The following is a 15,059-nucleotide window of genomic DNA, read 5'->3' as shown; positions in this document are numbered from 1 at the left end:
AGCTGCGACCTGGGGGGGATAGCCAGGCTCCGGGGGGCAGAGCCAGGATCCTGGGACAGTAGGAGGAGAGCTATGAGCCAGGGGGAGCTGCCAGCCAGGGGGGGATAGCCAGGCTCCGGGGGCGGGGGGGAGCTGCGAGCCACGGGTCTCATCCCCACACTGCCCCCTCACGCCAGGTGCGGACAGGCACCCGACAGACCATCAGTGCGCACACGAACTGCAGTGGCTGTAAGTTGACCAACTCAAGGTCGACTTGAGTTTTCAGTGTCGCCGAGGCTTGGGGAGAAGTCCACTCCCTCGCTTCAACTCCGGGGCAAGTTCTGGCTCCTGCACTCATGAACCTCCCCCTCGCAGCCAGTGGTTCCAGGGTGGGGGAAGGCCACAGCAGCAGGGGGAAAGGTGTCCTCTGAGGAGAGGGGGCCAATGCCCTTGAAAGCTCTGAACATCGGAAGGGGGGGCCTGTACTCCCCAGCGTGGACCTAGTTCACAACCAGGCACAGAGAAGCTGGGCACAGAGATTGGTGTTGCTGCATTCGGACCACCACAGCAGTGGCTTCATGGGGGATGTTGATTTGCAGTGTAAATTGGGCTGCCCCCTAAACTTGACTTCACCCCACGTCTCTCACTGCATCTGGCCCGGCCTCCTCTGCTGACACAAGACCTCCACAACCACCTCCTTGCCTTCTGCCTGACCTCCCGCAGGAACCCCCCTCCCTGACCTGTCCTTCCAAGGTCTGCCTCTGCCATGCTGCTGTCACGTGCCAGATGGGGAGAGCTAGCGCTGCTGTCCTAACCCCCTACCCCTCACTTGCAGTGTACGCGGAATTGGACTCTCTCCCCCCTTGCTGAGCAGCTCCCTTCCTAACTCGTAAGCTCCCCAAGGCTGGATCATCTTATTTACCTACAGTTGGTCAGGACCCAGCCCAAGGATGGAGGCCTGTGGGTGCCGCCAGCACCAGCTATGAACCACCCTCACCACACTTGCCAAAGGCTTTTCTTCTTATTTTATTACAAAGATGAACACTCCTGGCACGCACTTGCCTTTCCAATCCCTGTGGATTCCCCCAGCCCAGTCTGCTGTGGGGGCCTGGCCCACCTGTATACAGTGGAGGAGTATGCAAACCTGAATGCCCCACTCCTCTCCTCCCCCAATGCTGAGGAAGGCATATCCAGCCCATGCATGAGGAAGAGTGGGGAGCACCCTCCACTCCCCTACCTATGTGGACTCAAGGGGACCTGCCTCTCCAGTACTGCCTCCTGCTTCTCCCAGCTTAAGCCCCGCCATCTGCCTTCTGTCTGTGGGAACAAGCAAGGCCAAAGCATCACTGCTCCCATGCCCGCAGCCCGGTGCCGTGTCCCCTCCCCTGTGCACCAGCTGGCAGATGCCCCCCGAAGGCAAAGGTCCCAGCATGCGAAGCCCAAGGACAGCTGAGTTCAGTGGAGTGCAGGCAGTGGGCACCCCAGGCCCTCTTGAGGCCACTGAGCACAAGGGAGGGGAACTGACTCCTGCTGCAGGCCCCAGAACAGCCTTCTCCCTCCAGAACAAAGGTGCAAGGCTCCAGCCTGAGAACATGGGATGGCTCCAGGGCAAGACCCAGATCCTGGGATCCAGTTGCCAGGCGGGGGCCCAGTCAGCAGCCTCCTCCCCCAGGAGACATAGGGCCAGGCAGAGGGGCCCAGCTACTTCCAGAAGAGCACATTCCAGAGCAGCAGCCAGCAGGGGTAGACGAAGAGGGCGATGAAGGGAAAGACTATGGAGCCGTAGAGGTAGTGGTCCAGCAGGCCCTCAGACACAGCCTGCAGGAAGAGCTGCCAGCACTCCAGCGCTGAGACGGGGTACTCGATCAGCTCCTGGTACAGGATGATGCTGAGTAGGAGGGTGACAGCTGGAGTGACCAGGACCAGTAGCACTGCATACAGATACCTGGGAGACAGACGCAGGCAGGGATCAGAGTGGGGCAGCCTGGGGCGCACCAGCCAGCAGGGCTGGGCTGAAAAGGGGCAAATCCCAGCACTCCTGCCCCACTCCCTACAGCGCCCCCTGCTGGGAGAGGCTGGGGCTGGAATGGCCAGGAGCTCCCCAACAACTCCCAGTGCTCCTGCCCTAGTCCCCTGAGCAGGGGGTGCTCTGAGAGGATGGAGGAGCAGGGAACGCCTATGCCTACAGCTCCCCATGCTGGGAGAGGCTGGTGGTAGACAGATTACCAATACCAGCATATGGGCCTGGTCCCTGGTTGGGGAGGGGATTTCCAGCCCATCCCTTGGACTGGCTGTTGGTTCTCAAGGCACCCTGCCTGTACCCAAGCAAGGATCATAGAATATCAGGGTTGGAAGGGACCTCAGGAGGTCATCTAGTCCAATCCCCTGCTCAAAGCAGGACCAATCCCCAACTAAATCATCCCAGCCAGGGCTTTGTTAAGCCTGACCTTAAAAACTTCTAAGGAAGGAGATTCCACCACCTCCCTAGGGAGCCCATTCCAGTGTTTCACCACCCTCCTAGTGAAAAAGTTTTTCCTAATATCCAACCTAAACCTCCCCCACTGCAACTTGAGACCATTACTCCTTGTCCTGTCATCTTCTATCACTGAGAATAGTCTAGAACTATCCTCTTTGGAACCACTTCTCAGGTAGTTGAAAGCAGCTATCAAATCCCCCCTCATTCTTCTCTTCCGCAGACTAAACATCCCCAGTTCCCTCAGCCTCTCCTCATAAGTCATCTGTTCCAGTCCCCTAATCATTTTTGTTGCCCTCCGCTGGACTCTCTCCAATTTTTCCACATCCTTCTTGTAGTGTGGGGCCCAAAACTGGACACAGTACTCCAGATGAGGCCTCACCAATGTCGAATAGAGGGGAACGATCATGTCCCTCGATCTGCTGGCAATGTCCCTACATATACAACCCAAAATGCCATTGGTCTTCTTGGCAACAAGAGCCCACTGTTGACTCCTATCCAGCTTCTCGTCCACTGTCACCCCTAGGTCCTTCTCCGCAGAACTGCTGCCGAGCCATTCGGTCCCTAGTCTGTAGCGGTGCATGGGGTTCTTCCGTCCTAAGTGCAGGACTCTGCACTTGTCCTTGTTGAACCTCATCAGATTTCTTTCGGCCCAATCCTCTAATTTGTCTAGGTCCCTCTGTATCCTATCCCTACCCTCCAGCGTATCTACCTCTCCTTCCAGTTTAGTGTCATCTGCAAACTTGCTGAGAGTGCAATCCACACCATCCTCCAGATCATTTATGAAGATATTGAACAAAACCGGCCCGAGGACCGACCCTTGGGGCACTCCACTTGATACCAGCTGCCAACTAGACATGGAGCCATTGATCACTACCAGTTGAGCCCGACAATCTAGCCAGCTTTCTATCCACCTTATAGTGCATTCATCCAGCCCATACTTCTTTAACTTACTGGCAAGAATAAAGGATAAAGAATAAGGATCCTGGCACCTGCAGAGCGAGCCCACCAAGGATGAGACTGGCCATGGAGCCCCGGCCACTCATGGACAGGCCTGGCTTAGGTGACCTTGGGCCGCCTCACTGGATACCATGGGAAATGCACAGGTGCCACTTACTTGGGGCCTTTGGGCTGGACGATGGCTGCAACGGGCACCATGGTGACAGCCAGGAGGAAGCCCAGGGAGAAGTTAATAAGGGCAATGCAGCCCAGCTGCATGGCCAGGTACAGCAGGGACAGAAGCTTCAGGGTCATCCAGCCGCGTTCACTCCCACAGCCAGTCAGCACCCTGCAGAGCAGAGAAATGACTGTCAGGCCCCACAGACACCTGCCTAGCCCCCGCTCTGGCCAGGGCTGAGAAACAGCAGAGAACCAAAGGTACCATTTTCTATAGACTGTCACAGGGCGCTATGTTCACCCTTTTTACACAATTCTGTATAAAGCATGCCTTATGAGGTATTGTGAAAACTCATCATGTGCTGATCATTATTGTCCCGGTAAAATGTGTGGCAACATTGTAGGTAAAGTTCATAGAATCATGGAATTGGAAGGGACCTTGAGAGGTCCATCTAGTCCAGTCCCCTGCACTCACAGCAGGATTGAGTATTACCTAGACCATCCCTGACAGGTGTTTGTCCAACCTGCTCTTAGGCCTTGTCAACACTAAAGGGAAAAGTCAATCTAAGCTACGCAATTTGAGTTATGTGAATAGCGTAACTCAAATCAATGTAGCTTAGATCTACTTACTGCAGGGTCCACATTACGCAACATTGACGAGACACTCTCTCCCGTCAACTCCCCTTTACCCTTCTCCATCAGGTGGAGTACAGGAGTCAACCAGAGAGCGATTGGCGGTCGATTTAACACAGAGGTGAGCAAACTACGGCCTGCGGGCCCTTTCTGCCTGGCCCCTGAGCTCCTGGCTGGGGAGGCTAGCCCCCGGCCCCTCCTCCGCTGTTCCCCCTCCCCTGCAGCCTCAGCTCACTGCACCCCCAACGCGATGCTCTGGGCGGGGGAGCTCTGAGCTCCTGGGGCAGTGCAGCTACAGAGCCCGGCCTGACCCGGTCTCTGTGCTGCGTGGCTGGCTCCAGCTGGGTGGCGCAGCTGCCTGTCCTAGTGCTCCAGGCAGCATGGTAAGGGGGCAGGGAGCGGGGTTGGATAGAGGGCAGGGGAGTTTGGGAGGTGGTCAGAGGCCAGGGGGTGGATAGGGGTCAGGGCGATCAGTGGGCGGGGAACAAGGGGGTTGAATGGGGGCAGGGGTTCCGGGGGGCAGTCAGGGAGAAGGGGTGGTTGGATGGGGCAGGGGTCCCTGGGGGACAGTCAGGAATGAGAGGAGGGGTTGGATGGGGTGGCAGGGGGCAGGCAGGGGACAGGGAGAAGGGGTGTTTGGATGGGGCAGAAGTCCGGGGGGGGTTGGACGGGGCAGTGGGGGGCAGTTAGGGGCGGGGGGGTCCGATGGCGGTCAGGGAGAAGGGGTGGTTGAATAGGGGCAGGAGGCCATCAGGGAACAGGGGCCAGGCCACGCCTGGCTGTCTGGGGAGGCACAGCCTCCCCAACTGTCTGTCCATACAATTTCTGAAACCCGATGTGGCCCTCAGGCCAAAAAGTTTGCCCGCCCCTGATTTAGCAGGTCTTCACTAGACCCGCTAAATTGACTGCTGATGCATCGATTGCCGCAGCGTTGATCCTCAGGTAAGTGTAGACAAGGTCTTAAAAATCTCCAATGACGGAGATTCCACAACCTCCCTAGGCAATTTATTCTAGTGCTTAATCACCCTGACAGTTAGGAAGTTTTTCCTAATGTCCAACCTAAACCCCTCTTGTTGCAATTTAAGTCCATTGCTTCCTCTCCTTAACCTCCGAGGATAGGAGAACAATTTTTCTCCCTCCTCCTTGTAACAACCTTTTGTGTTTTTGAAAACTCTTGTTCCCCCTCAGTCTTCTCTTCTCTCCAGACTAAACAAACCCAGTTTTTCAGTCTTCCCTCAGAGGTCATGTTTTCTAGACCTTTAATCATTTTTGTTGCTCTTCTCTAAACTTTCTCCAATTTGTCCCCATCTTTCCTGAAATGTGATGCCCAGAACTGGACATAATACTCCAGCTGAGGCCTAATCAATGCAGAATAGAGCAGAAGAATTACGTTGTGTGTCTTGCTTACAACACTCCTGCTAATACAGCCCAAAATGACATTTGCTTTTTTTTGCAACAGTGTGACACTATTGACTCATATTTAGTTTGTGATCCACTGTGTCCCCCAGATCCCTTTCTGCAGTACTCCTTGCTAGGCAGTCATTTATATAAAGTCCGATTATAAAATTCTACTGTATGACATTACTGAGATACGCTCCAAATTTAAAAAAGCAGGCACAAACCAGTTCCTCAAAGATAAAAGGCCAACTGATGCCTCAGTCAGGTGTCAACAAACTCCAATGGACTATCACCTGGCTAAGCAGGCATTCTTTATCAGGAAAAAGGGTGTGAGTGAGAAATTTACATCTTGGCACAGACACAGCTGGAAGCTCCCATCCCAGGGACTTGGCCACCTGGACCCCAGCTGGAGAGGATTCTCAAAGAAGAGAATTGCTGTAAGAAAGGGGAACAAACTCCCCAGATTATCTCTCCCTTCATCTCTACTCACAGCACCAACAACACCTGAAAGACAAAGGAAGCATCACTGGACTGGAGCTAGATCCTGGCTGTAAGATTGCTAGAACACATAGTGAGAGAAAACCTTTTGCTTTAAGTTTGCATAGCTTGCTAAGTTAGGTATCTTATTTCTTTGTAACCAGTTCTGACTTTTATCCCTCATCACTTAAAATCTTTCTGTAGTTAATAAACTTGTGTTATTGTTTTATCTAAACCAGTGTGTGCTTGTACTGAAGTGTCTGGGGTACTCCATTTGAGATAGCAGGATTTGTGCATATCATTTTCTATTAATGAAATGACAGACTTTCTATGAGCTTGTATTGTCTAGGAGTAAAGAGCTGGGCAGTACAAGACGCACATTTGTGGGGAAAGTCTGGGATTGGGAATTTGCTTGTGTTGTTCTGTTATATAATTCAGGAGTGGCTGGCTAGAGCACTCATGTAACTCAGCCGGGAGTGAGTTACATGCTGGAGGCTGTGTGGGCAGACCAGGAGTGGCGGTGTAAGAGGCACCCCAGGCTGGAGAACTGAGGGGGGACAGCTGTTCAGCAGTCCAGACTGTACCCTGGAGAATGCCATAGGGCCCCCCCCGGGACAGGCTCCCACAGCCAGCGCCCTGCTCCCCACAGCGCCCCCTGCTGGGGGAGAGAGCTCTGGAGTCATTGTGTATGCGTATTAGGCCTGTTTGTGTTCCTGCTGGCCCACTGACTTCACCCCAGAGCACAACCTGCTGCTGGCCCTGGGTGAGCGCCGGATCTCGTCGCATCGCCCTGCCTTTCCCTGCCGGGACCCGCACGTACCTGGGCGTGTTGTGTGGCAACGCCAGCCCGGCCACGTAGACGGCCGTGACCGTCAGCACCACGGCCTCCGACTCCGAGACGGGGAAGTGCTGGGTGGCCACGTGCTGGCCCAGCACAGGCAGGAAGTAGAGGGTGAGGCCTGTGGCATGGCAGATCAGCAGAGGTGGCACCAGGGTGAGCAGGCCAGGCCGCGACTCCTGCGGGGCGGGGAAGGGAGGAAGCTAAGCAGGGGCAGCTGAACCAGGGCCAGAGCCAACCCCATCAGGCCTCAGCCTTGGAGGAATCCCAGTTTCTGGGGCAAAGGGGACCCCAAATCTTCCTCCCTGCCCCGGGGAAAGGGCCCTGGGCAACTTCAAGCCCAGCCCCAAAGCAGCATCTCCTGAGGGGCTGGGCCCATCGAACCAAGGGGCAGGAGCTGTGGTGGGGAGGGTTACACAGCAGGGCAGCCCAGTGGGGTGATCGCTCGACTTAGGAGCTCTCTGCCCTGCCCCAGACGCCCTGGGGACCCTGGGCAGGTCCCCGGTCCTGATCTGTGCAGGGTGATGAGGGTAAAGATTGGGAGGCGCTTGCATACTGCGGTAGCAGGTACCATAGACGTCCTTTAGATGGCCAGGAACCTGAGAACCCACGGCGGGGGAGTCCATGGGGGATAGGGGAGGAAGGCAGTAGCTGCCCTTGGGCCTGGAGAGCTCCAGGAGCGGCCAGGGCAGGGCCCTGCAACCCCTCACCTCGGCGGCAGCGTGGGCAGCACCCTTGTCTCCATCGCAGAGCGGCTCCTCGGCACCCGCATCACATTTACTCAGCTTCATCCACAGGTCGAGGGCGTGGGGCAGAGTCAAGGAAACCAACCACACAGCACCCCCTGACCCACTGGGCCCCTGCGCCGACCCTCACCCAGCCACGGGCAGATCCCTGCTCCCCAGAGACAGGCGCAGCCCCTGCCTCCCAGAGCGAGCTCCTCACCGGGACCCAGGCTGTGGAGAGGGGGCACTGCAGAGTGGTGAGGGGTCCCCTCCTGTCAGCCTTGGGAACGCGCCCCCTTCCCCCATCAGGCAGGGCTGCGCAGTTCAGCGGCCTCGTGGAAAACGCCGGCTCCTCCCCAACCTGAGTCTGAGCAGAGACTCCACCTGCGCCCCCGTCCCTAGGCCTGACCCTGCTGCAGCCCAGAGCTCTCCCACTCCCCCTGCAGCTGCGGCACCGGGGATATCTTGAGGACGAGGACGAGGACGAGGCCGCCGACGGCCGGCATGTAGACGCCGATGGAGACGAAGCGTGCGAGCGAGGGCAGCAGGTAGAAGAAGTAGGACTGGTGCAAGCGCTCCAGCAGGTTGTTCAGCTTGCGGAACATCCCCTCCAGCGTCCTGCGGGGCAGGCCCTCAGCAGGGTGGATGCTGGCACCGTCCTCGCCCAGGGGTGGCAGTGTGGGACAACGGGGGGCACAGCCTCTCAGTCCCATCCCTGGCCAGTCCCCACACTGAGCTAGACCAGCATTCCCCTAGGCTCCCCAGGCCTTGGCTCTGCCAAGAGCCCACAGTCCTGATCCACAGCCCCCCGGCCATCCCAACCCTGGGCTCCTTCCATCCCCCAGCCCAGCTGGTGCTCCTCAGTCCTGACCCGCAGCGCCCCTGCTGCCCAGGCCAGCCCCTCCGTCCCGGCTCTTGCATACTGGGGGAGCAGGGGCCCCTGCCCGCAGGGGTGTTACTCACTTGCCCATGGTGCCCATGTCGTACTTGTACTGCCGGAAGCTGTTGATGCCACGCACAGTGATGGCCTCGATATGGTAGCGCAGGAAGAGGCCATGGTCGCCCTGGGGCCGGCCGGAGCCCTGCTTCAGCACCATGAGCAGCAGGGTCTGCAGGCTATGCACATAGGCCGGCAGCGTGTCCCAGTCCGTGCGCTGCAGCTGCAGGGCAGAGACATCAGGGCCTGCCCCCTGCCCCCCCATGCAGTCCACCCCACCCCTGCCCTGACAGCCAAGGAGCCTGGCCGGGGGTGCAATTGGGAAAGTGGGGGAGGGGGTCAGGAGAAACCAGCAGGGAGAGGAGTCTGGCTGTGAACACTCCCCCCACCCCCAATCTCACTATGCCCTGGATGGTGCTGCCCCTGCCTCCTTGCCCTGATGGTGCCAGGAACACCCCCCACCCCCTTGACATGCATGGTGCTGGGCTCCCCACCCCCAACTCTCACCTTGCCCTGGATGGTGCACAGCAGCCCGTTCTTCTGGCAGAAGGCGTAGAAGAGGTTGACCAGGTCCAGGTTGGGCAGCTGCCCGTTCAGCCCCTCCACGGCCACATCGAAGCTGGTGATGACGTCGCTGCTCAGCTCCAGCGAGACAGCCGCCTGGATGGCTCCGGCCCGGCCCAGCATCCCCGAGGAGAGCACCTCTGCCAGCACAGCAGCAGCTCAGACCAGGCAGCCCCCACTGCCCAGAACCCAGCTTGCGGGGAGAAAGCCCCAGCCAGCTCCCCGGTTTGGAAACAGCCCCTCAGAGCAGCGAGCAGCTGTGCCTGCTCAGTGAGTGTTTGGCTGCGACTCACCAGAGTGCTGCACTCTAGCCCAGGGCCCCCCTGCTGCGCCCCACCCAGCCCTGCCCCCACAGCTCCTCTGGCCTCACCGGTGACATTGACATCGTGGTAGGCCTCCAGCCAGGCCTCCATGCCGATCAGGTCGTGCTCGTTCACCAGGAAGATGATGTCCTTGGCCCAGTAAATCTGACCTGCAAGCAGACAAGCACTGCCCGTGTCAGCGAGGGCCAGGCCAGCCGGCCCCAGGGAGCAGTATGCACCACGGCGGGGCCCGTGTCAGCAGATGCCTGGGGACTACAGCCTAGTCAGCCACACACCCCGTCCTGCACAGGGCGATTGGCCTGAAGCAGCCCCAGGAGGAACCCGCCACTTACCTGCAGCTGGGCCCCCGGGCGTCTGTGAACAGGGCAGAGGCCTCCGTGCTCTACACACTGCACAGATGCCAAGGGGAGGGGCTGAGACATGAGAGTCTGATTTGAACAGCCTGACAGCCCCAGGAACCCTCCTCACCAGGCCGGGGGGAATGCAGCCCCAGGAAGCCCCTCACTGGGCCAGGGGTGGGAGGGACCCTGATATGGGCCAGGGAACCCTCTCGTCAGGCCATGGGGGAGCCCAATACAGTCCCGGGAACCCCCCTCGCCCTGCCCGGGAGCCTGATATAGCCCTAGGAACCCCACCAGATTCCTGGGCCACAGGACCTCCGTCACCAGGTCACACAAAGGCCTGGCCCATGCACTGTTGAGCAGCAAGCCACACTCAGGTGCACCTGACTCAGCACCTCCCTGCCACTCCCACAGGCCCCACCCCCCAGGCATGTACTCACTTACCCCGGAAGTAGGAAGCCAAGGCCAGCATGAGACCCACGGCCTGGTTGTTGTGCTGCCCCATGCTACAGGGCACGCTCAGGACCAAGGACTCTGTGCTGGCCGCACGTGGTGCCCGCAGGATCCCGTACACATTCGTACCCTTCACCATCTGCAGGGAGGGAACCAGGGCTCAGCAGGACAGTGGAACCGAGCCCCACCCACAAAAGAAGTGGGCTTTGCAGGGAGCCAGGCCCTGGAAGGGGCTTCTTCCCACCCCAGAGCCAAACACAGCATCGTGGTGTCTGCTGAGGAGGGACCCAGAATGGGGAGAGCAGGGGGCTGAGGAGCACCAGCAACTGGCGGCAGGGGGGAAGTCCATGGCAGGGATAGCAGGGGGCTCAGGTTGGGATTGAGGAGGGGGGAGCCCAGCACTGGGATAGCAGAGGCTGTGGGTTGGGACTGGGTGCAGAGCTGCATGCAGCGAGCTAGTTCAGCTCCTGCCTTTTGCCCAGTGACTGGCCCTGGCCCCTCAAGTGCTGTCAGCCCCTCAGTTCTGCTACCCCTTTTCTGTGAAGCAGACCTGCTGGATCAGCACACATGGTATGGAGATGAGGAAGGGCCAGGATCCTGCGAGAAGCCCCAGAGCTCTGTGGAGAGGTGCTAGCCCACGGGGCGTAGGGGCTGCATCTGTCCCTTTGCACCAACCCCCAGCCCAGGGGGGAAACTCCCCAACCCCCAGTGCCTGCAGCTTATCTGTGCCCTACCCCCAGGACAGAGATGGGGCAGCTCCCAGGGACTGCGGTCCCAGCCTGGCACGTACGTATCTTTCACGTGTCTCGTCGGGGAAGGGCAGAGTGCGGGAGAAGGGCTGCTTATAAACCTCCAGGCCCAGGTTCCACATGGTCTTCTCCAGCCAGGCCACGGGGATCCCCCTGGGAAAGGAGACAGGAAGCATGATGGGCTGGAACGGGGCCCTCTTGCCCGGGGGGACGGGTAACGCTAGAGCCCAGCGCGCATAGCAAACCCCAGATTGTCCTTCTCAGAGCCCAGGGCCACACTCTACCCACCCACAGGCACAGACTTGCCCAGTGCCACTGCCCGGCCTTGCAGAGTGAGACACACCAGCGCAATGCACAAGGAGAGCAAACTGCAGGGCCCTGCGGAGCCACCCCCTCCATTAGCACCTAGAGACTACAACTCCCAGCATACAGTTCACCTGCCTTGAGTGCTGCAGGCTGGGCCCTGGCAGGACACTCCTGTGTATTACAAAGGCAGCTGGCACGGGGTGCCACCCTTCCTCCCCTGCTGGCCTGGGGCCTTCGGAGAAGTGCTTGGCCTGTACCCTGGCCAGGGCTCCCCCGACTACTGGCGGCTTGAACTCACCCCACCTTCTTCTTGTGGCCAGCGAACTCCCGGGCGTAGGAGAGTGCCCTCTCGCCAAACACGAACTGCTCCTCCACCATGGTGGAGCCCATGGCGTTCTCTGACATGTATGAGCGCAGGGTGAAGGGTGGGGAGGCCAGGCCCAAGAACCAGCCCAGTCCAGCCAGGTAGCTGAGAATGCTGCAGACAGGAAACACAAGGGGGTGAAGACCCCAGGCTGCTCCCCTCCGCACTCCCTGCCCAGGCCCCATTGCCCCATGAGAGAAGGGGTCAGGTCTAACAGGGAGGATATCTGTGCACGTGGGGGCCACGGCTTTGAGCCCCAGCTGGGCTCCCTCCCTCTCTGGGGTGCAGCACTTGGCACTGCCAGGCAGGCAATGCTGGCTCAATGCCTGGCCCCCATCCCTGGACTCCTAGGGCAAGGAGGGCTGTGTCCGGGCCCTGGGGGAGATCGTGCTGTGTGCCACTTCCCGCCCTGCTGACGGGTGGCCCTGAGGGAGAGGAGAAGAGGGACGGAAGGAGAGAGCAGAGCGTGGGGATGGGAGGAAACAGAGAGAGCTCCCCACAGAGCCTGCGGCAGGGAGCCCAGGAAGCCAGGGGCCGGGCACTCACCAGAGCGGGGTGTTGAGGCGGAGGATGAGCCGGGACAGCGCCCGCCTGCGGTACGGGTCCGACAGGAGCCCCATGGCGGACGGCCGGGGCCCACGGACTCCTGGGGGCACTGCGGAGAATAGGGCAGCGTCTCCAGCTGGCAGGGACCCGGGAGCCCCCTGGGGCAGGCGCGGCCAGAGGGGCGAGGGCACAATGCGGCCAGCGGCCCTGCCCGGGCCGAGCCCCTGCTCCCCAGCTCCCGACAGCCCCCCCATGCCCCTCGCTGACCCCCCCGGGGACACCCCGACCCCCACCCGGACTCCTGCCTGCCCACCTAGGTGCACCGTCCCCACATGTGCACAACGCCCCCACGGGCCGCAGGTACGTGTGCCCCCCCCGGGCTGTACATGTGCCCCCCCCGGGGCCGCGCCCCCCCCCCCAGGCATGGCCATGTGCCCCCCCCCGGGGCCGCGCCCCCCCCCCCAGGCATGGCCATGTGCCCCCCCCGGGGCCGCGCCCCCCCCCCAGGCATGACCATGTGCCCCCCCCGGGGCCGCGCCCCCCCCCAGGCATGACCATGTGCCCCCCCCCGGGGCCGCACCCCCCCCCCCAGGCATGACCATGTGCCCCCCCCCGGGGCCGCGCCCCCCCCCCCAGGCATGACCATGTGCCCCCCCCCGGGGCCGCGCCCCCCCCCCCCAGGCATGACCATGTGCCCCCCCCGGGGCCGCGCCCCCCCCCCCAGGCATGACCATGTGCCCCCCCCCGGGGCCGCGCCCCCCCCCCAGGCATGACCATGTGCCCCCCCCCGGGGCCGCGCCCCCCCCCCAGGCATGACCATGTGCCCCCCCCGGGGCCGCGCCCCCCCCCCAGGCATGTCCATGTGCCCCCCCCCCCCGGGGCCGCGCCCCCCCCCAGGCATGTCCATGTGCCCCCCCCCCCCCGGGGCCGCGCCCCCCCCCAGGCATGACCATGTGCCCCCCCCCGGGGCCGCGCCCCCCCCCCAGGCATGTCCATGTGCCCCCCCCCAGGCATGTCCATGTGCCCCCCCCGGGGCCGCGCCCCCCCCCAGGCATGTCCATGTGCCCCCCCCGGGGCCGCGCCCCCCCCCCAGGCATGACCATGTGCCCCCCCCGGGGCCGCGCCCCCCCCCAGGCATGACCATGTGCCCCCCCCCGGGGCCGCGCCCCCCCCCAGGCATGTCCATGTGCCCCCCCCCGGGGCCGCGCCCCCCCCCAGGCATGTCCATGTGCCCCCCCCCCGGGGCCGCAGGTACGTTTAACGCCCCCCGGGACGTACAGGCGCCGCCGGTCGGTCCGTGCCCCCCCCGGGGCCCTACAGGCGCCGCCCCCGCGGCGTGTGGCTCGCCGGGGCCGGGGCCGGGGCCCGCAGCTGGACGGGGGGGGGGGCTCCGCCCTAGAGCGGGGCGGGGCCGGTCCCCGAGCGGCGGGAGGGGGGCGGGGCCGGGCCCCCGGGGGGGGGGCGAGTGCCGGGGGGGGGTCTCGGGAACCCGCCTGGCGGGAGACGCGCTCGGCTGGTCTCCGGGGGGGGGGGTGTCGCGCCGCAGCGACCCCCCCCCCGAGCCGAGCTCCAGCACGAGCCCCGCGGTCAGCCCGAGGGGGGGGGCGCCCCTCCCCCCGCCAGTCCCCTGCACCCGGCCCGCACCTACCGGCCGCGGCGCGAGGGCCCAGGCCGCTCAATCCAGCGCCGAGCGGCCGCTCCACTGAGCAATCGAGCTCAGAGCCACCGAGGGGACCCGCCCCGGGACGAGCCTCGCTCCCAGCAGCCGGGAGGGGGCGCGCGGGCGCCCAGGTGGGGCGGGGCGGGGCGGGGCAGGGCAGGGGGGGGCGCGGGGGCTGGGTGCAGGGCGCGGGGGGCGGGCGTGCACACAGGGGGTGCAGGGGGTGGGCGCAGGGGGTGCAGGGCACGGAGGGTGGGCACAGGGGGTGGGTGCAGGGCGCAGGGCACGGAGGGTGGGCACAGGGGGTGGGCGCGGGGGGGGATTTAATTGAACCGATTTAAATCCCGGGTTTGATCGTCGGAATCGGGGACATTGGGAGCAAAATCAGCCCCTTGGCCAGGGACTTGCTTCCCTGCACGCAATGCACCATGGCTATATGGAAATGAGATTCCCCGGCACAGCTCTGCGCTCAGGCTGCCCCTGCTGTTCCTGGGCGGGGCGGAGATGGGGGTGCAAGGGGAGGGGGCGGAGATGGGGGTGCAAGGGGAGGGGGCGGAGATGCTCGCCCCAGGCGGTCCCGATGGCACACAGAGGACGCAGCCCGGGGGGGGCAGCCAGAGGGCAACAGCCCCCCCCCCCCCCCGCTGGATTGGGGCTAAACCCCGGAGCCGGCGCACGTGGCCCGGCAAAGGGGCCGGGTCTCCATGGAGAGTCTCCGCTCGCCGGGGCTGGCCCCGCTGCCGAGTAGCTCCCCGGCGGCTGGCTGCGCTGTTCCCCGCCGACACGGGCCCAGCGAGACCCCACAGGGGCCAGGCGTGAAAGTAAGTGGAGTGACTTACCGGTGTGCTGGGGCGAGCTCTGGACCCCAGAAGGGGCGGGGCCTCGGGCGAAAGGGGCGGGGCTGAGGAGGGTCAGAGCCAGAGCCAGCCCCAGCCCACCCTGTAAGGTAAGTGCCCCCCCTCCCCCACCCCCACCCCCACCCCCACCAGGGTAGCAGCAGCAGCCCGGGGCTCCGGCGGCTATTTAAAGGGCCTGGGTGGTAGAAGCAGGGGCGCCCGGGTCCCTTTAAATAGCCGCCAAGCCCCGCAGCCGCTCCCCCAGGGCTCCAGCAGCTGGGCTCTGGAGGCAATTTAAAGGGCCTGGGGCTCCAGCCACTGCTGGGAGCCCTAGGCCCTTT

The 15,059-nt window shown here is 62.6% G+C and overlaps 1 protein-coding gene across 3 annotated transcripts; it reads right to left on the bottom strand.

Moving 5' to 3' along the window:
* Window positions 1-989: 989 nt before the first annotated feature.
* GPAA1 (glycosylphosphatidylinositol anchor attachment 1) lies at window positions 990-14,787 on the bottom strand. Of its 3 annotated transcripts, none has more exons than XM_073329816.1 (13): window positions 14,722-14,787; window positions 12,223-12,331; window positions 11,611-11,790; window positions 11,048-11,159; window positions 10,249-10,396; window positions 9,511-9,612; window positions 9,084-9,280; window positions 8,603-8,799; window positions 8,104-8,257; window positions 7,625-7,720; window positions 6,897-7,093; window positions 3,570-3,740; window positions 990-1,924 (listed from the first exon to the last, which is right to left on the bottom strand). In XM_073329816.1, exons 2-13 carry the CDS (start codon window positions 12,294-12,296, stop codon window positions 1,681-1,683), a joined length of 1,872 nt encoding a protein of 623 aa, XP_073185917.1. In that variant the 5' UTR covers window positions 12,297-12,331; window positions 14,722-14,787; the 3' UTR covers window positions 990-1,680. The 3 variants fall into 3 exon arrangements, with proteins under 3 accessions (XP_073185917.1, XP_073185916.1, XP_073185918.1); XM_073329815.1 differs by lacking the exon at window positions 14,722-14,787 and adding an exon at window positions 13,871-13,977; XM_073329817.1 differs by lacking the exon at window positions 14,722-14,787 and adding an exon at window positions 13,501-13,582.
* Between the last annotated feature and the right edge of the window lie 272 nt (window positions 14,788-15,059).

Source organism: Lepidochelys kempii, chromosome 2, assembly GCF_965140265.1.
Source record: "Lepidochelys kempii isolate rLepKem1 chromosome 2, rLepKem1.hap2, whole genome shotgun sequence".
In the NCBI taxonomy this organism is placed as follows: domain Eukaryota; kingdom Metazoa; phylum Chordata; order Testudines; family Cheloniidae; genus Lepidochelys; species Lepidochelys kempii.
Note: the sequence above shows the minus strand (reverse complement) of the source record. Positions and strands in the feature narration are given on the sequence as shown.

Bases quoted from the DNA above. Each gene is read 5' to 3' on its own strand.
- GPAA1 (XM_073329816.1), bottom strand. From the start codon at position 12,296: ATGGGGCTCCTGTCGGACCCGTACCGCAGGCGGGCGCTGTCCCGGCTC. The intron at 10,397-11,047 runs GTACGTGCCAGG...CCCTCCCTGCAG, and splicing joins ACGAGACACGTGAAAGATAC to ATGGTGAAGGGTACGAATGT. The intron at 9,281-9,510 runs GTGAGGCCAGAG...CTGTGCTGGCAG, and splicing joins CCACGATGTCAATGTCACCG to AGGTGCTCTCCTCGGGGATG.